The 27,382-nt window shown below is 35.6% G+C and overlaps 1 protein-coding gene across 2 annotated transcripts in view; it reads right to left on the reverse strand.

Annotated features, from left to right (window-relative positions):
* The window catches only part of Tll1 (tolloid like 1), a 178,627-nt gene that overhangs the window by 45,514 nt on the left and 105,731 nt on the right, over positions 1-27,382 (reverse strand). For both annotated transcript variants that reach the window (XM_075986871.1, XM_075986872.1), the window contains 5 exons: positions 24,446-24,551; positions 20,185-20,309; positions 12,787-12,902; positions 2,815-2,917; positions 20-136 (listed from right to left, as the gene is read on the reverse strand). In XM_075986871.1, coding sequence (XP_075842986.1) covers positions 20-136; positions 2,815-2,917; positions 12,787-12,902; positions 20,185-20,309; positions 24,446-24,551 — 567 coding nt within the window. The remainder of the gene's footprint in view (positions 1-19; positions 137-2,814; positions 2,918-12,786; positions 12,903-20,184; positions 20,310-24,445; positions 24,552-27,382) is intronic.

Consider the following 27,382-nt stretch of genomic DNA (forward strand, 5'->3'; position numbering starts at 1 on the left):
TAAGTTTAAGGTGACTTGCCTTCGTAGACAGCAGCAAACCCTTTCCCTACCCAGTTACTGCTGCTGCGAAACTCAATCCACATTCTGCTGTCTGTAGACGTAAGAACTCCAGCCACTTTGTCTCCACAGAATCTACCTAAAAGAAAGGAAAGGATAAAGAGAAGCTCCTAAATATGAATTTGTACTATGCTCTGTTTGTGTTCCACAATTTATATATATATATATATATAATTTATATTTTAATGTATATTTATATATGCATATATGCAAATGAATTTGACTTATATTTCTAGCAATTAGAGCCACAACTGTGACCTAATATAGTTGAATAAATAAAGCAGTCTCTTCAGACCCAGTTCAAAATCTTCAATTAATTGACACCAGTATCATTATCACATGAAGAATTAAGTGTTAATCCCCCAAATTCATAAAAGATCACATGATGTACTAAGGCATTGCTGTGACTCTCTGGGAAACAGAAAAAGTCCCAAGTTGTCCTGAGAATTCAAAGCAATTTCTAACTTGATAACTCCTACAAGGGTACAATTTTCTCCAGACAAAAGGAGAAGATTTTCCCCTCGTCAAAGTAATGATAATGTCTCGGAACAAAGAGTGTAAGATGCCCCTGGTATATTACATTAACAAATTTTCAGATAAATATTTTAAATATTTTCAGATAAACCTATGGTAGTTCATGGTATTAAAACTGAAAAAGCATCATCAAATTTATTCTGAATGTAGATCATATTCTATATGGATATGTATGAGTTATTAAGAGATAAAACAACAAAATTAGCCCTCCTTTCTACATAATCCCTGCACAGATTCATTGTTTACTTCTTGAAACTGATAACTCAGCTTCCGTGTGAAACAAATGTTCAAACATTATAACTTTATAATCACACAATATATATTTTACCTTGTAATCATACCATATATATTATAACTCTATAATCACAATATATTGCTCTCCATTCTGATGGTTATTTTTATTTTTAATTTAGCATACAGTTACTACATATCATTGTGGAAACTTTGAATAAAGTGTGTTTAGTAGGTTTTCCTTCTGTCTCATCCTAATCACTCCTCCCCACTGCTCTTGATCTTCCTGGATAATCTCTCTCTGTTCAGTATCTTTTTCTTTCTCAGAACTTCTGAGTCTTTTATTCCAAATTCTGTCCTTCCCGACTACCTAGTTTTACCTCTCTTGGTCATTATTCACATATATAGCCACGACTACCTAGTTTTACCTCTCTTGGTCATTATTCACATATATAGCCACAATACACATGAATATATTATAGGCTGGGATAAACACAAAAGAGAGAAAAAAAACCCTCAGCATTACTATGCATGTTTATGTGGTGCAGAAAAATAATCATATCCATAAATTTAAAGTAAAAATGAATACCTAATTTGAATAGAGAAAATTCATAGTAGGAGCCAATCAGTAAAGAAGTGTCTTCCAAAGATGCCTATTAAATTAAAAAGATGTGGCAAAGGGCAGTGTCATGTTATCTGTCCTATACGTGTGAACTACCAACAAATCTGATAACTGCATCTTCCAACTTGAGTTTCTCCGAATGCATTCTGGCCACGTGAGTTTCCACAGTTCTAAATCCTTCCCTGGTGAGTCCATTGCTGTCTGTTTGAGCTAGTCCATTCAGAGCTACGTCTATCAAGGGGAGATTTTGGCAGGTTGTCCAAGTGACACTGAGTTGGTCTGGTGAACCACTCTACACGGAACCAGTAACACAGAGGGAGCCATCACGCGAAGTCCTTGTCAGAATGGAGATTCAGATTGGATTCTCCAACGTGAAGTCACTGAAAGGTTTTCTGGGGTTCCAACTATACATCCAATATATTATTTCATCTAGGTTGAGAGGCTAGATGGAGAAAACGTATTTTCCTCGATTTGAAGTATCATGTCAGTTTGGCTTTTTTTGGTTCTTGCTTTGAAATATTTGCACAGATGGCTCAGAGTGACCAGGGCTCTAAGTAAAACAGTCTGTTCAGTGGGTTTTAAGATCCTAGATTAAACATCCTGGATGCTGAGCAGTCCTGGATTAAAGCTCAACTAAGAAAATCTATGACAAAAAGTGAAGGAATGACCACTGTCTAAGAAAGGAAGGAGATGAAGGCGGAGAAGCTGTGGACCTGTAGTACGGCTAACAGCACCTCTCACCTCTGAGCAGAAATTCAGAAATTCAGTTCTGGAAGCAGATGTTCATGAACACCAATCTGAGCTGTGGTTACTGACACAAACTACAGATGCCTCTTCTCAACCTCAGAAAGATTCTCCAAGAGACAAGACTGAGATGTTTACAGTGGAAGCACATTTGCCTGTCATAGTAAGCCAGCTAACATACATGTACCTGATGATTCACTCTGCTGCTTTAGGAAAGAGATGATACACACACATATACACATATATACATACATATGCGCACATGCAAACGTAACCAGATATATATATATATATATATAAAATCTATCAAACTATTATCCTTAAATTTTAAGTGTAGAAATAAATGCTGTGTTGTTGAATCATAATAAACATAATCTTTGGGAAGCTATGCTCAATCATTGGGTTCAGATCCAATAATCTATCCCATATTTAAGTAACTTTAATTCAGTGAAACAATCTATTTGTCTATTTGTCCTTGAGCAGTTTTTGGAAACAATCAAATAATTAAAAACATAAACAAGGGCAGTCATATGGAGTCAAATTGTCAGACAACTCTTGAAAATGCCATCTGCCTCTACTCTGGATGGAATATATATGCAGCCACGGAGGAGATGAATCAATCTTACCAAGGAGAGGCGACTTCCTCCAGTAACCATCTCTTACTTCAATGTAGTCATACCAACACAAACTACTCTTGTACAGGTCCATTGTGGTAAAATTTAAGACAATCTGCAAAACACAAAGAGTAAAAGTGACTTTTAGTCCACATTTACTTGATTCCAGGAGATGCAAGGTAATGAAAATAGACTCCCCCCTTTTTTTCTGTATTCACAGCACATTGTCAATTTCATTAAAATCTTGTAACCACATTTCCTGATTCAAATCTTTTTATAGTAAAATTTTTTATTGTTTTTATTCCTCTATACATTTTTCTCTGCCCTATTCCCTTTCTCCCCTCTCCCATGACCCCCATGCTCCCAATTTACTCAGGAGAGCTTGTCTTTTTCTCCCTACAATTTGGATCTATGTATGTCTCTCTTGGGTCCTCTTTGTTGTCTAGGTTCTCTGGGCTTGTGATTTGTAGGCTGGTTTTTCTTTTCTTTATGTCTAAAAGCCACTTATGAGTGAGTACATAATGCACTTGTCTCTCTGGGTCTGGGTTACCTCACTCAATATGGTTTTTTTCTAGATCCATCCATTTGCCGGCAAATGTTAAGGTATCACTATTTTCTACCACTGAATAGTACTCCATTGTGTAAATATACCGCATCTTCTTTATCCATTCTTTGGTTGAGGGGCCTCTAGGTTGTTTCCAGGTCCTCGCTATTACAAATAATGCATGGTTTGCACATGTGTGTGTGTGTGTGTGTGTGTGCACTCTCATGTATGAGTGCATGTAAGTGTGTGGGTGTTGCATGTGTGAAGCCTATGTGGAGAAATCAGAGGACAACCTCCAGTGTCAGTCTTTGGACATCTTCTGCCTTTTGTTGGAGAAAAGTCTTCTGATTGGCCTGGAACTTTGCCAAGTCAGTTAGACTGACGAGAGAAGCATCTGCCTCCGTCTCTCATGGCACCTCTGCTGGGACTGATGTGGGAGTGTCATATATCAATCTGTTGATTTCATTGGTTAAGCAATAAAGAAACTGCTTGGTCCTCATAGCTTAAAACATAGGTGGGAGGAGTAAACAGAACAAAAGGCTGGGAGAAAAAAGCTGAGTCAGAGTGTCGCCATGGTTCTCCCACTCCAGACAGATATAGGTTAAGATCATTCCTGGTAAACCAGCTCGTGGGCTACACAGATTATCAGAAATGGGCTAGTCCAGGTGTGAGAGTTAGCCGAGAAAAGGCTAGATGTAATGGGCCAAGCTGTGTTTAAAAAAATACAGTTTCCGTGTTATTATTTCGGGTAAAGCTAGCCGTGGGGGCGGCCGGGTGCCGGGGACGCAGCCCGCCGCCTTTTTTTACAACATGGGACTGCACAGCATGATAGCTTTGTCTGATAAGGCATTCAGTTGTGTAGTCTAGAGGTCCAAACTCAAGTGAGTACTTTAACAGAGAACCATGTCCCAGCTGCATTCATATCAATATGTAATAATAGCAACCACAACTCGATGTTAATCATTGGGAATAGGAAGCATTTTAGCAATTAACACCAAATCGCTGTCAATTTGAGCAGTCCTGAAACAAATAGAAACATTTGTTCAAAAAGCTTATTTTGAATTTTTCCTAAGGTAAATTACTTGAACCATGAATAATTTCAGATTTTCCACAAACGGTCTCTTTTTAATAATTTATTTCAAAGACAATGATCAAGACAACTATAATTACGTTAAAAATAAACACCATGTGTTATATTCCCAGAACATAATAGCTTTGTGTGTGTTGAAATGTTTAAGTACGGCCCCAGTACTCATATTTATCCCTCTGAGAGTAATTAAAGGCAGATGGTACTTCAGTTCTCCAGATGCAAGAATACACATGCAAAGGCTTCCGAGCCAGGTGACTTTGTGCATGACCCTTTATTCGTCTCTTTGGTTAGAATGATACTGCTTTTTATAAAAGTAATTCAAGAACAATTCCTGAAAAGATGTTTTCTTATGGATTTATAAGAGACTTCACTTTTCAAATCATTAACTTATTTATTTTTGCTTCATTATATGAAATGTAGAATGCAATTAACAGTAGTCAAGTTCTTCTATGATGCCAAATTCACTTGGAAATGATTTTATATTGTCAAAAGCTCATTTCAACTCTCTTGTACTTTAACTATATCTAATTAGTTAAAAAGTTACAATAATTTTGTTCGTTAGAAACTGAAATGGATATTAACCAAAGCAATGAATTATGAATATTTGAAATGTCTTATTCTAAATTATGGTCTGTAACAATATTCAAAGAAACTTTCAGTGATAGTGGAAATGCTGGATACAAGAAGGTGTGGGAAGACAAGGAGGAATAAGACAGAGAGAAAGAGAGAGAGAGATAGAAAGAGAGAGAGAGAGAGAGAGATTAACTTTCCTGTACTGTATTCCATAACAGCCTGGCGACTCTGGTGAAAATATATGTCCCTCGCTTTTCTTATTTTATTATTATTAATATTTCAGATGTCTGCTGTATTGTAATGAGAGAGAGCTGGAGAGGGTGTGAATTTTGGTGGCTGTGGAAGTGGGTAGCACCAGAGAGCTTGGGGAAGAAAACTGTGATCAGAGTGCTTTGTGTGAAAAACAATCTACCTGTCTTTACTAAAAAATAGTAAATATTAACAAGTGATCAATAACACTAATCACTGAAGACATTCAAATAGAAACCACAGTGAGGACTACTTCATACCGACTAGAATAACTATTTGAGAAAGAAGGGAAGATGAAGAGAATACGTATGAATTGACAGAAGGAAATCTGTGCATGCTGATGGGAATGTGGATTGCTACAAACATTATGGAAAGCAAGGAAACTTTAAGAAATTGAAATTTGAACACGAAATTATCCAAAAATCCTACTTCTGTATATCCAAAGGCAACAAAAACCACTGTTTTAGAGAAAAGGCAGGAAAAAAAGAAAGGAAGAAATTTGCTGACTGAGCTGTGGGATAACACACACGATAAAGGAGTTGCAGCAAGAACGTGAGTGCTAGAGTTTGGGCCCCTGCTGCCCACTTAATTGCCAGGCAGCCATGGCAGCCCACCTGTCATCCTAGGATTTCTGGGATGCAAAGATATGGAACATTTTGACCAAGCTGTCTAGATAATCCAACTGGTAAGTTGGAGAACAATGGAAGAAGACACCTAATATTAACCTTTGACTTCCACACACATGTACACACGTGCATATGCTCTTACCTGTTCTCACATACATGCGAACATACATGGAACACCCATACACATCTCACACATACAGAAAATAAAGAGTAAACACTACTTATTATAAAACCCATACTGAGCTCACAACTTTGCAGTGTGAAGAATCAAGATCCCTCCAAATAAACCTATACGTCTTACTTAAGTCTAGGTATCACAATGATCGCTAATGAAATTTTACTTCAAAGTTGGTTTTCATTGTCTACATAACTTATTGTGTCATTATTGCTTATTAAATGATAAAAATCTCCCCAGATTTTTATGCAGTGTAAATGCATTTCAAAGTTATAATCCATTTTCTGCCATAACTTAGTTTTAATCAACTCACTCCTCTGTTTTTAATCTTCCCAGTTTGCACTCCCCCTTTCCTCCAGTTTTCTTCTTCTTTAATCAGTTTTATTATCCCAAATATTTAGAAAAAATGTTTTGAAAATTTCCACAAATGTTCAAGAGCTAAGTTCTCATCATTCTTTCTCTCTCAATCATCTTTCATATTTGATTATAAAAAACTATACTTCTGAATCATTTATTCCAACTTCCCAAAGTTGGTGTATCTCTGCACCAACACAACTTTAGACTATTCTTCAGAAACTGTTGGAGAGTAGTTTCTGGATTTTTTACCTTAATTTATGCTTTATTTGTGCCTACTAAAAAAAATGAGAGAGGAGCGATAATGTCATTTTGCAATTATACTCTCCTGAGAGCATCCAACAGGATCATGTGAGAACTCCTCGATGAGAGCAGAGACTGCAGAAGTAGAGTAAGACACAAAGGAGATAACTGAGGTTTCTGTGTGGCCTCCCATAAATTTAAGATGAAATTTTATAATTGTGTGAAAATTCCTACTTGATGAGAAAAAGAAATCAGCTAAATTAGAAATACGCTTATCCTCAACTTTCACTCCAAACTGAAAATAATGTGCCTGGACCACTAGCAAGCAGTTATTATGTAAACTCTTAGGACGCCCTGCCATTATTCTCTCTCTGTCTCTGTCTCTGTCTCTGTCTCTCTCTCTCTCACACACACACACAGAGAGAGAGAGAGAGAGACAGAGAGACAGAGAGAGAGAGAGAAAATGAGAGAGAGAGAGAGAGAGAGAGCTAGGTGGGGTATAATTTCTAACAGAAGAGTTTCCTATCTTGTTTTTAATCTTCTAGTTTAAGCGTCAAGCACCGTGGAGGAACAAAACCGGCCTGACACTAATATGAAACATAGAATCCTTTAGAAGTAGAAAATGTAATAAAGATAGGTTTTCTCCAATCAAATCTTAGGGCTATGACTATAGAAGTAAAATCTGGGCCTTTGCCTAAAACTGCTAGAAGAATCCATGGTTAAACTACAAATCCAAAGCACTTGGTAAATACTGGTTTGTTTTGTATTATACTACTTTATGTAAACATATTGCATCTTTCAAAGAATGCTGAATTACAATAACTATTTCACTCCTTATGATAATAAGCATCAATTTGAAATGAACCACAGCTTCTTCCGAACATGGAACAGAGGAAGAAAGCCAGAGAAAGTTCTCAGAGTTCCTGGTCTATGAGGAGTTTCAGTTGCAAAGTTAAAGTGATCCAATTGCAGCTGAATTTTCTTATTAAAAACTCTGACAGCACTGTGGAGTGAATTCGTCTTGTCTTACTGTGTTTTCTGTCACGTTTGGTTGTTGTCTCTTGGTGGCCTGTTCATTTCAAAAGGGAGATGGAGAGAGAGTGGATCCAGAGGAGAGGGGAGGTGGTGGGAAGCTGGAAGGAGTGGTGGGATGGGAAACTGTGATTGGGATTGTATGTAAGAAAAAAAAAATCTATTTTCAATAAAATAAAAAGAAGTATAAATAAAGAAAATCATCAATTCATTTGTCATAGGCAAACTATGCTGTGAAACACTTAAAAAATTTTAATTTTCATAAGAAAACCTAGTTATTATACTGAGAGGTGTAAAAGAACCTAAGAATAGGCATCTTCACTGAAGTCTTTGCCATACAATTTAGGTGACCCCAGGGCATTCATACTTTCTATAAAGGTCAACTAAATGGCAGATGAGGGAAAGGATTAGGGATTGGGTTATTAAAAACAATTCTTCTTAAAATTGTATAATAGTATTTGGATTTTGAATTTTTGATTTGACGTTGCCTGATATTAACTATGTTTTTTTCACACCTCTCTTTCACCCCCTCTCCACTTCTTTGTCCAGCTAATTGACAGCTTCTTCATACTGTGAAATCCCTAAAATGCTGCCTTCTCACGCTTCTATGTGGAAAAGTATTGCTCTTTGTTTCCTAGATGGAAGAGTAGCTTCAGAATATAGTGTCCTTTGGTTTTTGATTTTTTTTCCCCAGTGGTTCCTGTGCTCTGTGGCCACATCAATTTCAGTAAAGCCTGGCTACCATCAGTTCATGAACGGCAGAGTTTCAAGATCTTTGATGCCCCTTCTCTGACTCATATTTATGATCTCAAACACATTTATTCCTAACTAAAGACATACTGGTTATTAGTGACTTTTGTGCCCTGAGCAAGTTCCCCAGTGTTAGCATCCATTCCTCAAAGTGCACAGGTCTGCCTGGATTCCTCTTACCCCCTCCCCATCCCTTGAAATTCTCCTCATCCCAGTCTTTACTATAAACTAGCCTTGACTCAGTCACCTTCAGACCTCCAATGAGATCTAATTGCTCCTATACTCCCACCATGAATTTCAATCGCTTTCCTCAGTTATTTTTCAAAATTTGGCAATGGTATTACTGGGTTACAAGACTGCAAAGTTATTGACAGCAAATTTTATTTTACATATCACAATATAGATCCCCTGAATAGACTCAGAGATGAATGTATAAACAGTCGATAAACTTACATGTTATCTTTGGAAATATAATTGGTGGATTGTGAATCATTGTAATGTATAAAGCACAAATGGATGGTTAAAAATAAAAGCTTGCAAAAGGAGAACACTCAAATGGCAGCTTTGAAATGGGATAGACAGAAAAAGGGGACTATTCTAAATCTTTTTGAGACATAAGCAATTTGCCCTTGTTCAAAGGTCAATCAATTGTAAGTGACAGACAGATCAATACTGCCTTCTGCCTGGTCACCACAGCTAAATTTTGAACTGTGAATTCTTAACTCTTAAAACACCAAGAATCAACATAGCCTGAATGCAGATCATTTTACCTGGAGACACTGGATCCTTAGAACAGAGTTATGAGATGAAAGTCTTTAATTTTGATTGTGGGAAATGTACATACAATCCAACTTGCCATCCTCCCTACTCTAAGTGTTGAGTCCTATAATATTGTGGTCTTCATATTCTTTCATAATTATGACCTTATTTTAAAATGACTGTTTTCCCATGTACAAATAATGTATATGTGATGCTGGAAATCAAAAAAACAAAGTGAAATCTATTGATGGGCTAGCTCCTCATTGAAAATGCCCAACAGTTTGACAGACATCCATCTGTAATTTTGACCCCCAATACATGAGATTTAAAAGCTTAACCATTTAGGTATATGATGCTTAACTGGCAATTTCATTGTCTCATTAAATTATAAATGTTTTCTTCAAATTCATGTTTGTTTGCTTTATTTCATTTCTAAGTTTTCACTATCAGAAGACACATACATCAACATTCCAAGACTGCTATTGCTAATAGTGTAGGTATTGCATCTTTTAGAAGCTTCCAAATACCCCATAGAGATTACTTCACCTTCTTATTTCTAGACTGTGAACCCTGTCAATCAGTTGATAACATAGTTTTCTTCTATCTGTGAAGGTTTGAGAGAGGAGGTGCAAGACATCACCATGGGTTCAAAGAGCATCTCCCACATAGAGTGACAGCCAATGACTTCATGTTGTAATGAACAAATCATTGCACTTGTAACTCTGATGGGTTTCTACTGCTTCTGTTATCTTTACTGAGGGCTTTGAACTTTCGTGTCTGAATAACACTACCATTCTCTTGAGCTTCTGGGCTGTAAGTGTCTATTTTAATATGTATTTCTATTTTAAAGCTTATGCAGATAATTTTTACAATTTTTTATATTTCTAATTAAAATGCCTCTTACAATTCTTCTAGTTAAAAGAGTCTTATTTTCTTCATAAGAATGATATATATTATATAAATTCTAACATCTTATACATTGTTTTATTTCTTCTTGGTTGACTGGAGAAACAGCTGTGGGCACATTCTTGTAAATTACTTCAGGATTATTGACAGAAAAATATTTTTACAAATTTATTTAAATATTTTTTATAATATGACTATATCAGAAATTGCCAGTGCCATCAGGCATAACTTTGGCCTTTGTGTTAGTCCATTGATATAAGAAGCTCTTTTGACAATAATACATACACATGCTCCAGATTCCTGAATCTTCTTCATGCTTGTCCACTAGATTCAGATATAATTTACTCAGTGTCATTAATACTTTGGCCAGTGTTGCCTTTCTTAGGCCAACATATCACTTCTTAAATAAACTTGATCTTGTTAGCTAACAAAAAAATCTATTGGAAAACTTATTTGGAATTCTATTACATTTTTGCATGAGTTTGGAGAAAACTGTATATTTGTAACCCTACAGTGTTTCATTCTCGAAAACACTGTACCATTTTGTCTATTTGAGTTGCTTAGCAAATCTACTGTTTCTAAATTTCATTACATATTAATAACATTTTTTATTTGAACACCTCTAGAGTTCTGCCTTAAATATTGCCTCCTCTTTTAAATTTTTCTTTAACATGAGGAAAAACTTAGGTATAAGAACATTAAAAATAGGACATATGCAATGTGAGTAGCCCTAGTTAACTGGAAAGTGAGATAATTTGATGAGTTTTATTACTATTGATCCGAATCTTTTCAAATTCTACAAGATCTTTTTAAAAACTATGGTCAGTTTGATGATTCTGACATAGGACTGCAGCACTTGAAAGGCAAAGTCAAGAGGATTACTGTGATGTCAAGGCTAGCCTGTGCTACACAGTGAATGCCAGGCCAGACAAAGCTACTTGGCAAAACTATCCCAAAAAGTTAGAAAGAAAAGAGTTGAAACTGTGGTGTTTATAACATGGAATGGGGCTTATTCAAATAAACTACACAGAAAGTAAATTGAAAAATCTTTAAATGCATTGCAACAGGCATGTAATTCATAAAGTACAAATAAGCATATGACCTGTGAGGGCATTCATGTAACTTTTTTTTTCTGGGACTATCACAAGACCCTGCACAGCTACTTATCTGTGCCATTCCTTACAACTGCTGAGCATCTTCCGGAAGAGCAAAAGGCCAGCAGTGTTACAGGAACCCTAATGGGGTAGTCAAGCAGTTCCATGTGAATTGAGGGGTCAAATTCAAACAAAAAATTGTAGAAACTAAAGATTAACATGAATATATATTTGTTAATATTAATTATTATGACATTACTGGGACAATTACAGGCATTATTATCACACTTACAGGCATAAAGTTTGCTTTTAACAGAGAATCCAGGAAGCAATAGGCTCAGCGATTCCATTTCTTAGCTATTTTTAATTTGATAACCTAACAAAACTAATATAACAAAGAACATTTGTTTTCTTTTTACACATTTATTTTCATTCTTTTGACTTAAGTGTGCATGCTATAATTTCTCAAGAACAATATTTGTAAAGAAATGCAAGTAAGCTACAGTTTTGAATTTTATCCATCTAAAGAGGACTAATTTTTAAAGTTTCTTAATAAGAATAGAATTTATAATAATAACTGGGAAGTATCTTCTCTGATTTCTTTGATTCAGGCTTATTTTAAAATAAATCATTAATAGAATTATTCTTTGGGTCAAATGCACGTTTAGCAGGTTGTATCCACACAGTACATATGGACACACGAGCACAGACACGCACACACACAAGCATCTGAATTTGCTTTTGTAACTCAAGTGAGATTTTTTTTTTGCCCCTAATTTCAGGTGTTGGGGAAATAGGACTCCCTTTCTTCACTGTCCATAATTATATTGACATAAATGTTTTCCTTCTGTGTAGATAGGATATTTTCCTTATCTGTCCTATAAAAATAATTATTGAGAGGTTCTTACAGATGAAGGTCATTTGAACCTGAGCTTTCTTTGTTTAAAAAAATAATAAAAGGTTTATAAAACAACTATATTTACACAATTTAAATATGGACATGCTGTTCATAATATATGTTTATGCTAACTTTGACACATTTTTAAAATTTTAAAATGCATGAATTTAATTGTCTTATAGTTTTCATGTCAATTTCATTGTCTCTGATTATATGATGCATATACTATCAACCATTCTAATGCATTTGAAATATTTTAAATTAAAGTTTTCCAAACTTCAAATCTGAGCCATTTCCATTTTAACCGAATATTTGAAGAATGAAGCAAAAATAAAACCAAGCCTGATAATGCAATACCAGTTGTAATCCCAGCTGTGTGTCAGGCTGAGGAAGAGGGATTAAAAATTAAAGGCCAGCGTGGGCTACAGAGGAAGTTTAAAGACAGCCTGGGCAGCTTGCAAAGACCCACCTCAAAATCAAAACTGAAGAGAAGCCATCTTCTGCTGCACCTCATTGCTAAAGTGTGTACCAAGGACTTTTGGGGCTCTAAGCTCAATCTTCAGCATAGCAAATTCATAATAATAATAATGAACAATTACAGTGAATAAATAGTAAGCAAAATATAGTTTAAAACTTGTGAAATGCTTTACTTAGAGGAGACTGAAGGGGAACTCCTGAGGGTATCAGCTACCTTTTCTCCTGGCGTCACAGACACTCTCCAGATGCAGTGTGTATAAGAAGGGTAGCCATTTGGAAATCCTGGGGAGGAAAGGTTGCCACTGGACTCTTGTAGGGTTTCTCCACAAGCTAAAGGGAAAAAGGCATGAAATTATTTACCAATCATTATGGAAGTAATGAATAGAATGAATAGAACATTAAATAGTAATGCATATTTTTATTTCTTTTCTTTTTCTTTCTTATTTTCTTTCTGTAAGCAGTACTGACCTCTAACTATATCTTCAAACTGATCAGGAATGCATCACCCAGACTGACTACCCTTATAAATGAATTGCTTTTTATGTCTCTCTTAGAGAACTTCAGAATGCTTACCGGTGTCACTAAAGATAACCATAAAACAAGACTAGAGGTGATAAATAATTTAGCACATATAAGGTTGCCTTCATGGGAACACATCTCATTCATTCTTACAGCAGACAATCTCAAGGACATCTATATTTATTCAGGCTAGAGAAGACCTACTTTTGCGTTCCTGCAACCTCAAGAAACTTTCCTCTTTTTCTCACTAATATAATCAATGTGAATGAAGTCTATATTTATCAGTGATGTGTTGCAAATGTAAATGGTAATTTCATAGTGATATTCCTATTTAAATTTAAAAATTCTTATGATAACTAATAAATATCCAATAAAGATGATATAAAATGTCACATACAATAATTCATAATAAGAAAACAAAAAGTATTATGAAGAGGCAGGAACAACGGCTCAGTGATTAAGAACAATTGTTATTCTTGCAGAGGTCCTAGGTTTAGTCCCCAGCACCCACGCTGTGGCTTATAATTCTTTGAGCTATAGTTTAGGGGATCTGATGCCCTCTTCAGGTGTTTGTGAGTACCAGGCACTCACATGCAGAGACATACATGTAGGTAAAAAACTCATATACCTAAAATAAAAATAAAGACATCTTTAAACACTATCATGGGAAATACCTGTTTTCTAGAATGTTTTATACATGTCACTCTGTTTTTATTTTTATTTTCTTCACTAATATGTAAAGATTTCTAGAATAGTGACTATATAATTTTCTCTTTGTAAGTTTGTATTATTTTTAAAACTAAGCATCAGTCACCTGGAATTGCAAATTGTCAGCTATAGGGTCTCAAGGCTTGTTGTAGCCCAATGGACACAATTTCATTAGTTTTCCCATAACTTTTGCAATGCAATGCCCCCTGATTCTGGGTGGATTTATTTAAATCTTTAAGAATTTCTTGATTACTTCAGCCAGTTATCTCACAACCTTCATTCAATAATCTGAAAACAAAGTGTTTTCCCAAGTGAAGGATATTGCACTCAAAACAGAGATATTCCCTGGATCTGAGGCATAACTCTCAGCATCTGATGTGAACTCTCATCTCATCAAATACTCAATAAATTATGAATGACTGCATATCTTGTGTTAAATAAAAAAAACGATAATGACTCTGGAAATGTATAACAGAGCTATAAAAAGAGTCTGAGATGATATAAATATTTATATTATCAGCAAAACAGACACTAAGTTTGTACAACAAAGTAAGAATTAGCAATGCTTATTCTTACAAAGAAGACAGATAAAAGGAATTGGAGAATAAAATGAAATGCTCAAGGTCAGAAGCAAATAATCTAACACAGTTACTGAATGATCATGGTCCTTGATAAGTGCTGTTACAAAGAGATTTGGAAGACTTTATTAACATTATAACACATACTTCAAAGAAAGATGTGCTTAGATGTTAATTAATAATGGGGCAGTTGAATGTGTTTTATAAAAAAAAATATATTTTTCCACTTTTTACACAGAAATCCCGTGAGAAATCAAAGCCTCTCTTAGCCAAAATGAAATTTAGATTGTATTTCCTACGGTAGAATTAAAACAATAAAATATCTGATTCACAAATCTTTACAAACTATACTGTTCTTACTAAAATTAGATTCTCCTAAAGTAAAAACCAAAACATAACATAATTTTAAAACTATCACTCTATAAATTATAGCCTGATTACAATGTAAAAAAAAGTAATAGCCTTTCAACTGAAGCTTTATTCAGCATTTGAGATTATTTTTCTAAAAACATCACTGTCTCTTGCTCACAGTCTCAACCTACCACACCCTTGCTTGATTTATGCTCAAATATAGAAATCAAACTTTGACTAGGTATGGTAGCTCACATCTGCAATCTCAGCTCTCTCGAGCCTGAGGCAGAAAAAGTACCTTGGTTTGGAGGCCAGCCTAAGCTACAGAGTGACACCCTGTCTCAAAATAGCATCATTTAAAACCTGGGGGTGGGGTGGGAAACAACAGTGTCAGACGGCACGATTTATTCAAATGCTTGTCCAGTAACAGCAAACACAGGAATGACAGGGCAATTTTAATTCCAATCCTATTACTTAGTAATCTTAAAATAACAGCAAATTTTAAGAGCTTTCAATCAGATTTCTTGCCCTTTAAAACATATATGTTTCTAATTAGATTTCATGTGGTTTTGTTAGGGTCAAAGATAATGACATGACATTTTTTCATCCTGAAATACTTCTACCTTCAATTAGGAAAACTGAGGGATGAGAGCATGATTGTGTAGGTGCAGATTATAACAACTGCCTCAATAATAGTTGGGGAAATGAAAATAATGAAATATAATGAGATAAATTCTTGTTGCTGTTTGTAGTGCTGGACCTTGAACCTGGGACATTGTGTATACAAGCAAAAGCTTGTGGCCAGGCTGACCCAGAAAAGATTTAAACTTGCAATCCTCCTGTCTCTGAATCTCAAGTAGTTAAGATTGAAAACCTGGACAAAATCTCCCAAGAGACAGTTTTTATGATCAGTATTCCAACAGTAAAAGTGGCCCACTCACATTTGAGTTAGATACTTCATGTACATCCTTCTTTAATATAAAGATTCCAATTTATAATATAAAATGGAGTATTTTTAAGAAACTACAGCCTCATCTTTTAATAATGAGGCTAAATTTATGATGGACTTCTTAATCATCTACAAATATTTGTCCTGTCAAATGTCTAAAGTTTCCAACAAATGTCAAAAATTCCCCTTCTCCAAATTTTGTAGGAATAAATTTATAGTTTTACTCAGGATAAGAAAGCATAAGTATCTATACAATAAAAATATATATAACAACTTAGGGCCCCTTAAAGCATTATAATTATCCATTTCAGTTTCCTTCAAACTTTGAATTTTGGATTTTTTTTATTTGAAATGTTTCTCAAAAACTGGTAGTGGCTACATATATAGCTCAGTCAATAAAGTGCTTGCCTAGAATTCTTGAAGTCCTGTCCACATAACCAGGTGGGTCATTACATGTGTATAGTCCCAGAACATGGAGGAGGGAGGCAGAAGGATCAAAGCTTACATCATCCTTGGCTATGAACCAAGTTTGAGGTTGTCAACAAGAGACCATGTTTGTACTTGTTTCCGCCATGAGATTCCCTTTTCATGCAGTGTTACACACACACACACACACACACACACACACACACTATATATATATATATATATATATATATATATATATATATATATATATATATTTCAGATTTTCTTTTCTTTGTCTTCAACATCCAGCACACTAACTTTCACATAATGAATCTGGATTATGCATTCATATCAATTGAGCACCTAATTTATAACACGTTTTAATGTCAACGAGTTCCTGGGAGATCTTATAGTCTAGTGTGGGAAATAACAGATAAAGTAACAATTATGAGAATAAGATATGAGGGCAATGATCAAACAATTGTTTTGCCACTGTGGGGAAATGGAGAACAGGGGACATTTGACTAGGAAGACATAAAGAGTGGAAATTTTCAGTGTTCCAAATGAATTAAGATGCCAAAGCAAATGACATCATGATTCTAAGAGAAGGAAATGGTGAGAGGTAAGGCTGTAGAGCAATGCCTTTGAAGAGGCTGAAAAGAGAAACAGGATAAGTTTGAAAGATGATCCCTTGAAAGGGAAGTTAAACTTTTCTTAAAGTTGTGAGAAGAAAGATTTGCATTTTGAATGTCACTTGGACAGCATTGCTGGAATCAGAAGAGGCAAAGAGAATGGAGAATGGGAAAAGTCAACTGAAGACTGACTGGCTACTGTTAATGCAATGAGAGAGATTCATACCCAGATGTGAGTGCACAGCTGCACACCGAGAAAGCAGGAATCCAAGAGCCAGATGACTACACAGAAACAGAGAGGAAGAAGGAAAGTGGGATCTCCCTAGCATTCTGGCTTGGGCTTTGGGATAGGGTGTGCTGCCGTTCACTGATGAGGCAAAATGTGCTGGGTAGAAGAATAAATGCACTCATGAAATAGCAGGAGAAAATGAATGAATGATAATCATAAGGTTTTTCAATGTATTCTAGGCAATAATTGTGTGTGCGTGTAACTGTAATAACGGATTACAAGAAATGTTTTCAATATATATTCCTTATTCCTATAAAATTAGATAATACTTATTTGAAGAAATTAACAACATATACATTATGTATACAATTTTAATATTATAAACTATTTTCTGTTTTCTTGAGGAGAAAGCAATGGTGTTTACAACAAGCTCACTAGAAACTCTTTCTTTTGGAAGAGGGTACAATTATCACAGACTATATAAGCCACAGCCTTGTGTATCCCAAGCATCCAATTACTGTCTTTATTCACGAATACAATTTTAATAAAAGTAAGAATAAGGTCAGTTCAGTAGGATTGTGCAATTTGACACATGTATTGTCCTTTGTGATGCAAGAGCTGTAAAGAACATCTCACTTTTCACAGTGCCTTAAAAACCCATGATAGCTTTCTCATGGATCACAAGCTTACATGAACAATTGATCTTACTGCATTAATCAACACTATCAGTTTTCCCTAGTGAACTCACATGTGAAAGCTACATCTAATTATAATTCATAAGAATATGACTAACTGAAATAAGTAAGAATGAAAGGCTGATAACCATAGTGTCATCATTTTTTTCACCAATTCTTAATGATGTTTCTATAAATCTACTTTCAAATGCACCTCTCATGTGATTCCAGGTGTGACATATACATGCATGTTATCTAGAGAAATAACCAAAGTAGTTTCATACAGAAAGTGCCCATTTTGGTTGATATTAAGTAAATAATGTATCAAATGTCACAGGACTAATGAGGTTTGTTCATGTGTTTCTGTCACATTGGTGGCATTGTCTTCTAGCAACTTTGCTATGAAATTTGTGACAGACAAAAATAAAGTAATGCTGTATAGACATATGTAATGTCCATTTAGACATTTATCAATTTACTTCAGTATTAAGGATTAAGTCTAGGACCATGACATATTAGTATTCCTCTACCACTGGAATAAATCCCCAACTTTCATCTTCTTTTAGGTGGATGCCTCACCAAATTTCCCAAGTGGACATTGAACTCAACCTGATGGCGAGACACATTCTGACTTTATGATTCTCTTTTTTTATCGTCCTAATACCTGGCATGTCAGACCTGTGCTACAAGATTTAACACATTTTAAAGTGTATTTATTTAATTATGAATCTAACATAAGTATCATGAAATAAATTAATCAATGACATTAAGTAGAATGATTTTTAGCATATATGAGAATTGATAAGCAGACAGTTTATATTAAAAAATATTAAAGTTTATTTTCAATATTGAATCATTAAGATGCAAAGGTTTTAAGTGCAGGTTTAAATTGTAACTATATAAATCTCTCGAACATTACTAGGCCCAGATTTTAGGACAGCTATTACAATAAAATTTTAAGGAACATTTTTAAAATTTTCCTCCAGAAAATTTGATTTCAACAAATAAACCTCTTGTCTTAGAAAAGGTCTAATAAAATCTATGGTCTCAAATCAGTAAATTAATGTCAGCATCGACACTGAATTATAAAAGACCTAGTCATTCCTTGTGATTATTCAACTGATTCACTTTTTTCTTGGTGTATTTCTCTAGTTTTAATCTGTTCAAAGAGTCTATGCCATATGTCCATGAACACGTTTTAATTTTTGAAAATAAACCAACTTGCAGTCTCTTATTTCCTAGAAAGAAAGTATCCATGATCAACTCCATATTTCAAGGCTGATTTAATGTAAGAACCCACAAATATTTAGTATATGAATAGTTTTTTAAGTATTGTCCTAAAATTTTGATTAATGTGTCTATAATATTCTCAATTTTCTGAAAAAAATTATTACTACCTCTGTGACCATTTATGAGTTTAATTATCAGTCCAAATTTCAGAAGTATATTTAAAAAATTCCTACTGGGGTAAGAGAAGCTTCAGCAAACAATCTTATAAAAGCTTTCTATTTGATAATGTCAGAGACTAAGCTGAGATATACTAGAGGTATATGCAATCCAAACACTTTCCATTTGGATTACAGGGACTCTTTTCTTGTTTCATTAAGACACTAATATGTATTCTTCCTTTAGGACTTTTTCTTGGTGGGGGTTGGATTTTTGAGACAGGATTTCTTTGTGTAACTGCCCTGTCTGTCCCAGAACTCACTTTGTAGACCATGATGGCCTGGAACTCCTCTTGAGTGCTGGGATGAAAGGTGCACACCACCATGCCCTGTCCATTAGGACATTCTAAATTAAGAACTTTCATTCATCATCCTATTTAATGTTATTTAACAGATCCCTATTAACAAGGTTGACATTAACTTTTACAGAATATATTTATAAATCCTTACTAATAAAAATTTTAACTTGTGTTTTGCTGATGATGGTCTTTCAAATACAGATCATTCAGAATCCAATAATGTAGGGAGTACCTATTGATGCATCCCTATGTGTGTGTGAGTTCTACCCATGTAAACATAAAGAGGCCAAAAGGAAGACACCTTGAGTCAAAGGTCTTCAATGTATCAGAAACTCCTGACTGGACGAGCTGGTTTTTCTGCAAGCTTGAAACCACCTTTCTCTTTTTCCTCAATGCTGGGGCTACAGACACACACAGCTTACTTAGATATGTAAGTGGGTGCTGGGGATTCAAACTCAGGTCTTCGTGCTTGTACTGCAAGTGCTTTTACATATCAAGCCCCTTTTCATTTCCCAGTACTTGATTGCATAAGAAAGCCTATTCTTCTTAATATTGGCACAGACACAGCATTTGACTACAAAATTGACTGACTATTTAGTAATGGCAAGCAATTCTTTTTGGTGCTTTTTGACATCTGGCAACTTGTCTCCATCACAACATTCTAAAATTCTCATTATCCTCATTTAGGTTACTGAATTGGAAATGTGCATGCCATTTGTGAAAATAGAAATGGACAAGAGAACAGTTGAAGAAATCAAGGCCTGATACTCTGGTGAAGCTCGGGGATGAATACAAATCTCCTGTGTTTGTTGTGCAGTACCTGGACACCGATACAGCTTTCTTGCTTGTGCAATGTCTCCTTTGCTTAACCGGGTCCGTTGACCAATTGCAGGACGAATGCCATTGTCATCACGAGAAGGGAGTATTGTGTCTAGAAACATCCCCCTGGAAAAGCAGAAGCAAACCATACCTAAGTCACCAAATTAGAAGAAATGTAGCCATAACAAACATAGTGGTCATTACTTCTAAATCTCATCAGTAGTTATAGCAGGCTGAACTTAAGGCAGAATATGAGGTTTTCCAAACACTCTAATCAGAGCAGGGAAAGTGTGTAAAAATGGTTTAACTTCCAGAAAGTCAGGAGTACATTTTTTTAGATATGTGTTAAATGTTTTTAGAAATAAGGTTTACTTGCCAATAGTGCACAAAGGACATTGTGACTTTTGTTTTATTTCCCCATATTGATCCAAGAATCTTTTAGATCACAAGATTGCAAAAAAAAAAATATTTATATATATGAGGTTACTAAAAAACTCAAGAGCTAAAAGTTAAAGTAAAATTTTAGTTAAACTAGCCAAAGCTAACTCTTTCTGCTTTCTAAATATTACTGCAGCTTGTGTTGAAAGAATAAGAACAAAACAGAGTAATCAATTATAGATAACATGTAAATCAAATGCACATATTATTTATCAAGATAAAATCAATAAATAAAAAGTGTTACTGATGGCTTATTAAACATTAGGTACAGATAGAAACCTTTTGGACTCAAAGTTGTGGTGAAAACTAGCTATTTTCCGAATATGCACTAAAAATATATTCTAACTTTGTGATGTAAATCAAATATTTTTAACCCAGAAGAAATGGTGAATGGACTGGAAAAGCCTTCAAAATGGCTAGAAGTCTTGAATGTAGACATGAATTTTTATTTTATTTTATTTTATTTATATTTTTTTAATTTATTTATTTATTAAGGATTTCTGCCTCCTCCCCGCAACAGCCTCCCATTTCCCTCCCCCTCCCCCAATCAAGTCCCCCTCCCTCATCTGCTCGAAGAGCAATCAGGGTTCCCTGCCCTGTGGGAAGCCCAAGGACCGCCCACCTCTATCCAGGTCTCATAAGGTGAGCATGACATGAATTTTTAAGGAAAAAAATCAGAATAGAAGATTTTTCACTTGGCATAAAATCTATTAAGTTAATTAATGAAAATATAAAAATATTTTAGGTTGGGATAAGCAAAGAGATATTCTATTCCAAAGTATGAAGCTGAACATATTGCTCTTGAATTGCAGGTCACAGAACAGCATTTTTGGCTCCATTTATTCCTTCCCTTAGAAAACATTTATTAAGCACAGTTCTAGGCCTGAATTGACAACAGTAAATTAAACAAACTGGAGTTCTGCCTAGGTGAAGCCATTCTACTTTGAGAGGGATGTAAATCAAAATCACAGCAGAATGTCCTCCCACCCTTGGCTTGACTTTTGCTAGCAAGACAACACAAACCAAAAGGATCTTGGGAGGCCCCTAAGGGTGGACAGATTTGCCTACTTAGTGGGTTTACAAAATGGCAGAAATCAAAACCTAAAAGTCAAACTAAAATGTGACTTTACATACAGCTTCCTGGGATGGCAGAGGAAGCAATGGGAAGCAACGCCTCTCAGATATATCTGTGAACCCTGCTCATCACAGTGCTATGTAGGCCACCAGAAAGTAGAAGCAATTCCAGGGACCTAGTATCCAAGTGTCCACTGATGTGTATGTTTGTGTTCATCCACATACATACAAGCACACACACATACACACATATATGCACTCAAACACACAAACACACATTCACATGCACAAACAGACAAACACATGAAGAGAAACACACAGACACACATGCACACACACAGGCGCATACAACACACACACAAGAATATTATTCATCAGTGTCATGGAAATGAACCATGCTGCAGTAAATCTGAAGGAAATAATCCTAAATGTAACATGGTGGTCACAAACGGACAAGCACATGTGATCTCAATTAAAGAAAGTGTCCAAAATAGTTGAATTCACAGAATTGAGAAATAAAACTATACTCAAGGTGCTGGGAGGGTAAACAAAAGGGGGAGCAGGGCTGTCTAACAGGCACCACCATTTCTATTTTGAGACATAAAACATTCTGGGGATGTATTTTATAACAGTGAATATATTTAACACTACTAAAGCAAACAGCTTAACATGGTTGAAATGATAAATTTTTATTATATGGTTTTGACATAATTAAAAACAGCAGCTTCAAATATTTTTGAGGTGCCAAAATTGTCATTTCCTGAAATTATTTGTTTAAATATGTTATGAAGCAATCTCTTTACAGATTCAGACTAAGCTATTATGAACTAGATGAATCGGATAACTATCTTTCAAATGGATAAATACGACCTTTTAAAATGTAGATTTTTAATGAAAATTGATAAGATGAATTTTGTTGTTTGAAAATTTTATGCAGGTATACAATATGTTTTGGCCAAATTCACAACCATTCATTCTCCTCCAATTTCTACCAAACATACTCCCTACTATCTGTTCTCAATTTCATGTTCTCAGTTGTCTGGTGAGCACTGTCAGAAGTTATATTTAGAGCCGTCTCCTCTACCAAGAAGAGCTTATCAGATGCGGCACTTGTGGGAAGAAAAAAAAAAACGGATCATGCCTCCCTAGTAGCCATCAATTGTCAACTACTCCTCAGGAGTGGTGGGACTCTTCCCTAGTCCATGCTGGGATTTGGGTTGGTTGACCTTGTGCAAGTGTGCCTACAGTCACAGCAGCAGAGAGAGGAATGGGATAGTTTTAGAACAGTAAGGATATTCAAGTTTGACAAAGTAAGACAATGTGGGAGAAACAGGCTACAGGTACCCACAGCATGCTGTTCCATGGTGGCAATTACAAATAACGCACAAAGGACAAACTAAGGGAAGTCAGACAATTCAAACTTACGATACACCATCCACGAAGACAAGAAAAGAATTTTTCTTGTTGTTTTGGCTACTCTCCAGGCCCTCCCATATTCCAAAGAACTAAACCTCAGGTTAATTCTGAATGATTCATTTGAGAGCCACGGTAGAGAAGTCTTGTCTGAACTGAGACCCACACAGCAATTTCTTACATATTTCTGTGGAAAACTTAATTCTATTCCAACTTTTAACCTAATAATAAAATTTTATAACTCTAATTTCAGCCCAGATTTCTGGGTGTATTTTTTTTTTTTTTACCAAAACTTAAATTCTCATTCCAGGAACAATAAATACTTGAACGCTGCTCTGTTTGAAGAGATGTATCATGAATAAATGTGTCTATTGTACGAACTTGAGAAGAGAACCCTCTTCAAAGGCTGATAACAACAACACTTCTGAAGGTCTAATCTTTTAATAAAGGAAGTTTTACTATGCACTCACATTTTAAGGGCTCATTGGCACACTTTCATTTAGATATTCAATTAAAAAATGAACCTAGGAATAAGTTTGACTTTGTCTTTTCTTTGTAACACTCTTTTTTTAAAAAAATGATAGAAATGAACTGTGAAGTGGACGGAGGTGAGCAACAATAACAGAGAGTGAGAAAATGGGTATGCAGTTCCAAAATGAGCATCTGTGATTGGAAAGGAGAGAGATTGGGGACTTGGTGTTGGAATTCCAACTTCCTTACCTGAGAGCTATTTGTTTGATAGAATCATCTTTAGGGTGAAGTAGATCAAAACCCAAAAGCATTACAATTCAAATAAGACAGTTATAATTAATACAATTTTAAGTGCGTAATTGGAGTGTTACTATCAATTGTAAACTACATGAAAGCAAGTTATCTTCCGAGCATAATCTTTGAGTTTTCATCTACTTAAATCAATTCTGCGGCATAAGTGGTTCAAAAAGCCTGTGCACACGACCTAAAGCATATGGTATGGCATCTCCGTGCAACACGGGGATCACATATTTGATTTGTGAATTCTCAATCTTTATTAAATAATACTTTACCAGTTTAAAATGCTGGGCGGTTAGATAATTGTTTTCACTGAATATTTAATAACTCAAGGATATAAAATCACTTAACTCATCTGTACCATTCTCAATATCGCTTTCAGTGTGTGCTTTTAATAAGAACTGGAAAGAGTGTTTTAAACATCTTTTGCATGAACATCTGCTCTATTTCTTTTGCCCCAGGGCAGTGATATTTAAAAGCGGTTCTAGTTCTAAAGATAAACATAGCTTTGGGCTCAGTCACATGAGAAAAGGAATTAAAAGTCAAAAGGTATAACCTGAGAGTCCAACCTTGAGAAGGTGTTCCTGGCGTAGTGCATAATGCTGTCGAAGTCATATCTTTCCCCGAGAGAATTCACTTCTCCAGGCTCCATCTTCAGAAAGTTGTACTCTTGCCCTAAGAGTCCAGGAAAAACAGAAGACTTCTAAACGAAAGAAAAGAGAACAGAAATCTGGGACCTACTTTTGGGTTTTACTAAGTGACTGGTGTTATTGTTTGTTTTTATACACATATCCATTCATACGCAACAAAAACAAAACCATATGTCCCCACAATGTCTACTTGGAACATCATAGTGGAGTGGAACAATGACCTAATTTCTACAAAAGAAGATAAAAGTAGAGCATGCTGTTCTTCCACATACTATGTATCCATCTCATAATATTCTTTACTTTAAAATTATATTACTGGTGTGAGTGTTACACAAATAATTATAATTTGTAATAATTATTTACAACCACAATCTAACACAAATTCAAATAATCAGGTCTTCACACAAATTCCATTTTTATCATAGTCACCTATGTTGCATGTAAACTTAAAGTCAAAGTGTGTGCGTTTTTAGTCATTACTCTTGAAAAACCACCTAATCTCAGGCTTCTGACTCACAGCAAGTCATAAATGCATAAACAATTAGCCTGCCATGTGGTTATTTTCAGCCTGGGATCTTCCCGCTGTGGTAGTTCCAGTCAATCAGGAAATTTCATCCAGTAACTGTTCTTTTTCCTGTTAGCCTGAATGTTTAATCAAAAACAGTTTTCAGAGGTATAATTTTCCAGCATTGAATATATTTACTTATATATCTATTTTTATTATGTTCACATTTCTTCCTTGTTTTGCCATATCTAAAGATTTTTTTGTTTATTTTATTTTTTTTAGTTGTTGCAAAAAAAAATTTCCCTCCCCCTCCTCACACACATCGTCCTCTCCCCTCACTCCCCTACCCCTCTCCCCCTCCCCCCACTCCATTCACCCTCCCTCTGGAGAATGAAGAACAGTCCAGATTCCCTGCCCTGCGGGAAGTCCAAGGTCCTCCCACGTCTATCCAGGACCAGGAAGGTGAGCATCCAAACAGGCTAGGATCCCACAAAGCCAGTTCATGTATTAGGATCGAAACCTAGTGCCATTGTCCTTGGCTTCTCATCAGCCTTCATTGTCCGCCGTGTTCAGAAAGTCCAGTTTCATCCCATGCTTATTCAGTCCCAGTCCCGCTGGCCTTGGTGAGCTCCCAATAGATCAGTTCCACTGTCACAGTGTGTGGGTGCACCCCTCGTGGTCCTGACTTCCTTGCTCATGTTCTCCCTCCTTCTGCTCCTCAATCAGCAACTGCTTTCAAATATTGCCTTCCTCATAAGTTTGTTTTGTTTCCTTGGTCCACATGATGAAAATGTTTGGCAGACAGCGAGCAATACAAAAATTCCCCAACAGCAATCCTCTCATCTACTTGGTGCTTAAAAGAAGTTTCAGAAATATCACCTCTTTTTAATCTCACTCTTAATGATGTAAAATGAACACTGGAAACTGTTTCAAGTGCCTAGATATTTCACATGGCCATATACATTTTCTTTTATTTTCATCGTCTGATTGCATCGTTCTAGAAAAAGGATTTATTCGCCTGGTTCTGGATACCATACTCCTTTAACTTTTTTCTTATTTCGTAGATGTTACTGTAATCTTCAGAAGGTATTTTCTAATTATTGCTTAGGTTTTCTTGCTGTTCTCTCGGGTTGCCCTGAAATGGTCAAATGTACTACTAAAGGTTTATCCTTGGATAGTCCTCCACATCCAGTCCTGTCTCTCCTTTGTTTCTAAAGATCATCACAGGCTTTTCCAATAAAAAATTAGGAAAATTGAATTGGTGTTTGTCATTATTTCTTTCACAAAAACATTGTGTTTACTCCGTGTTTCCTGCTCCATTTGATAGTACCAATGTTTGTACTCTGGCCTGGAATAAAACTTTTGAAGACTTCCACTCATGTTCCCCTTAAAGAATTCTGGAGGTTATGTGCATGTCTTTTTCTTGTCCTTTCATGTTCAATTGATGAGAATCTCCTCATCCACAAAAACTATTTATTCAGGAATCTGCTGGTTCCAGCTTCATCCTCCCCACCCCAAGTTAAAGGTCTCACAGCAGGCAGAACTTTTCAGATCTGATCTTTGTTTACAATCCATGATGGTTGTAATAGAATAGTCTCCATAGGCTCACATACTTGAACACTGGGCCCTCAGTGGATAGAACTGTTGGAAGAGGTGTGTCATTTGGGGTGGGTTTTAAGGTTTCAAAAGTCTTCATCATTCCCACTTGGATCTTTCTTCCTCTGACTTGCAGATAAAGCTGTAAGCTGTAAGCTCTCAGCTACATGCCTGCCTGCCTGCTTCAATGCTTTCTGCAATGATGAGCATGCACTGCAAATCAAATCTTCTGAGACCATAAACCCCAAATAAACTCCTGCTTCTTTAAGCTGCCTTGGTCAGGGTGTCTTATCACAGCAACAGAAAAGAAACTAAGGCACAATCTTCCAATTATTTCCCAGGAGAGGGTAAGGCATAAATTTCTGAGACCTATACAGATGATTCTGATTCTCAATAATCTAATCTCCCTGGGAAATTAATAATTAATAACAAGTCCCCCACTTATAATTTGCCATAGAGCAGGAGGACAGAGCTAAAAGTTGTTATGAGTTTCTAAGCCTAAATATTTCATCGCCCTCTCAATTCATGTTTATTTTTTTCTTTTTAATATTTCTTATCTCTAATTTTGGAGACAACTGTCTTCAGTTGCCAAAAGTAGTGTTTGTTATATTTATTTTAGACTCTGCAGTATTGGCAATGAATGGCTATTATTCATCTTTACACAGATTTCTGGCATTTTCCATAGCAGTATCTCCACAGCTAGTGCTGCAGAAAGCAGAATGGAGTAGATGACGAATGAACAAAGACATAAATGA

This window comes from Microtus pennsylvanicus, chromosome 9 (genome assembly GCF_037038515.1).
Source record: "Microtus pennsylvanicus isolate mMicPen1 chromosome 9, mMicPen1.hap1, whole genome shotgun sequence".
Lineage (NCBI taxonomy): Eukaryota > Metazoa > Chordata > Mammalia > Rodentia > Cricetidae > Microtus > Microtus pennsylvanicus.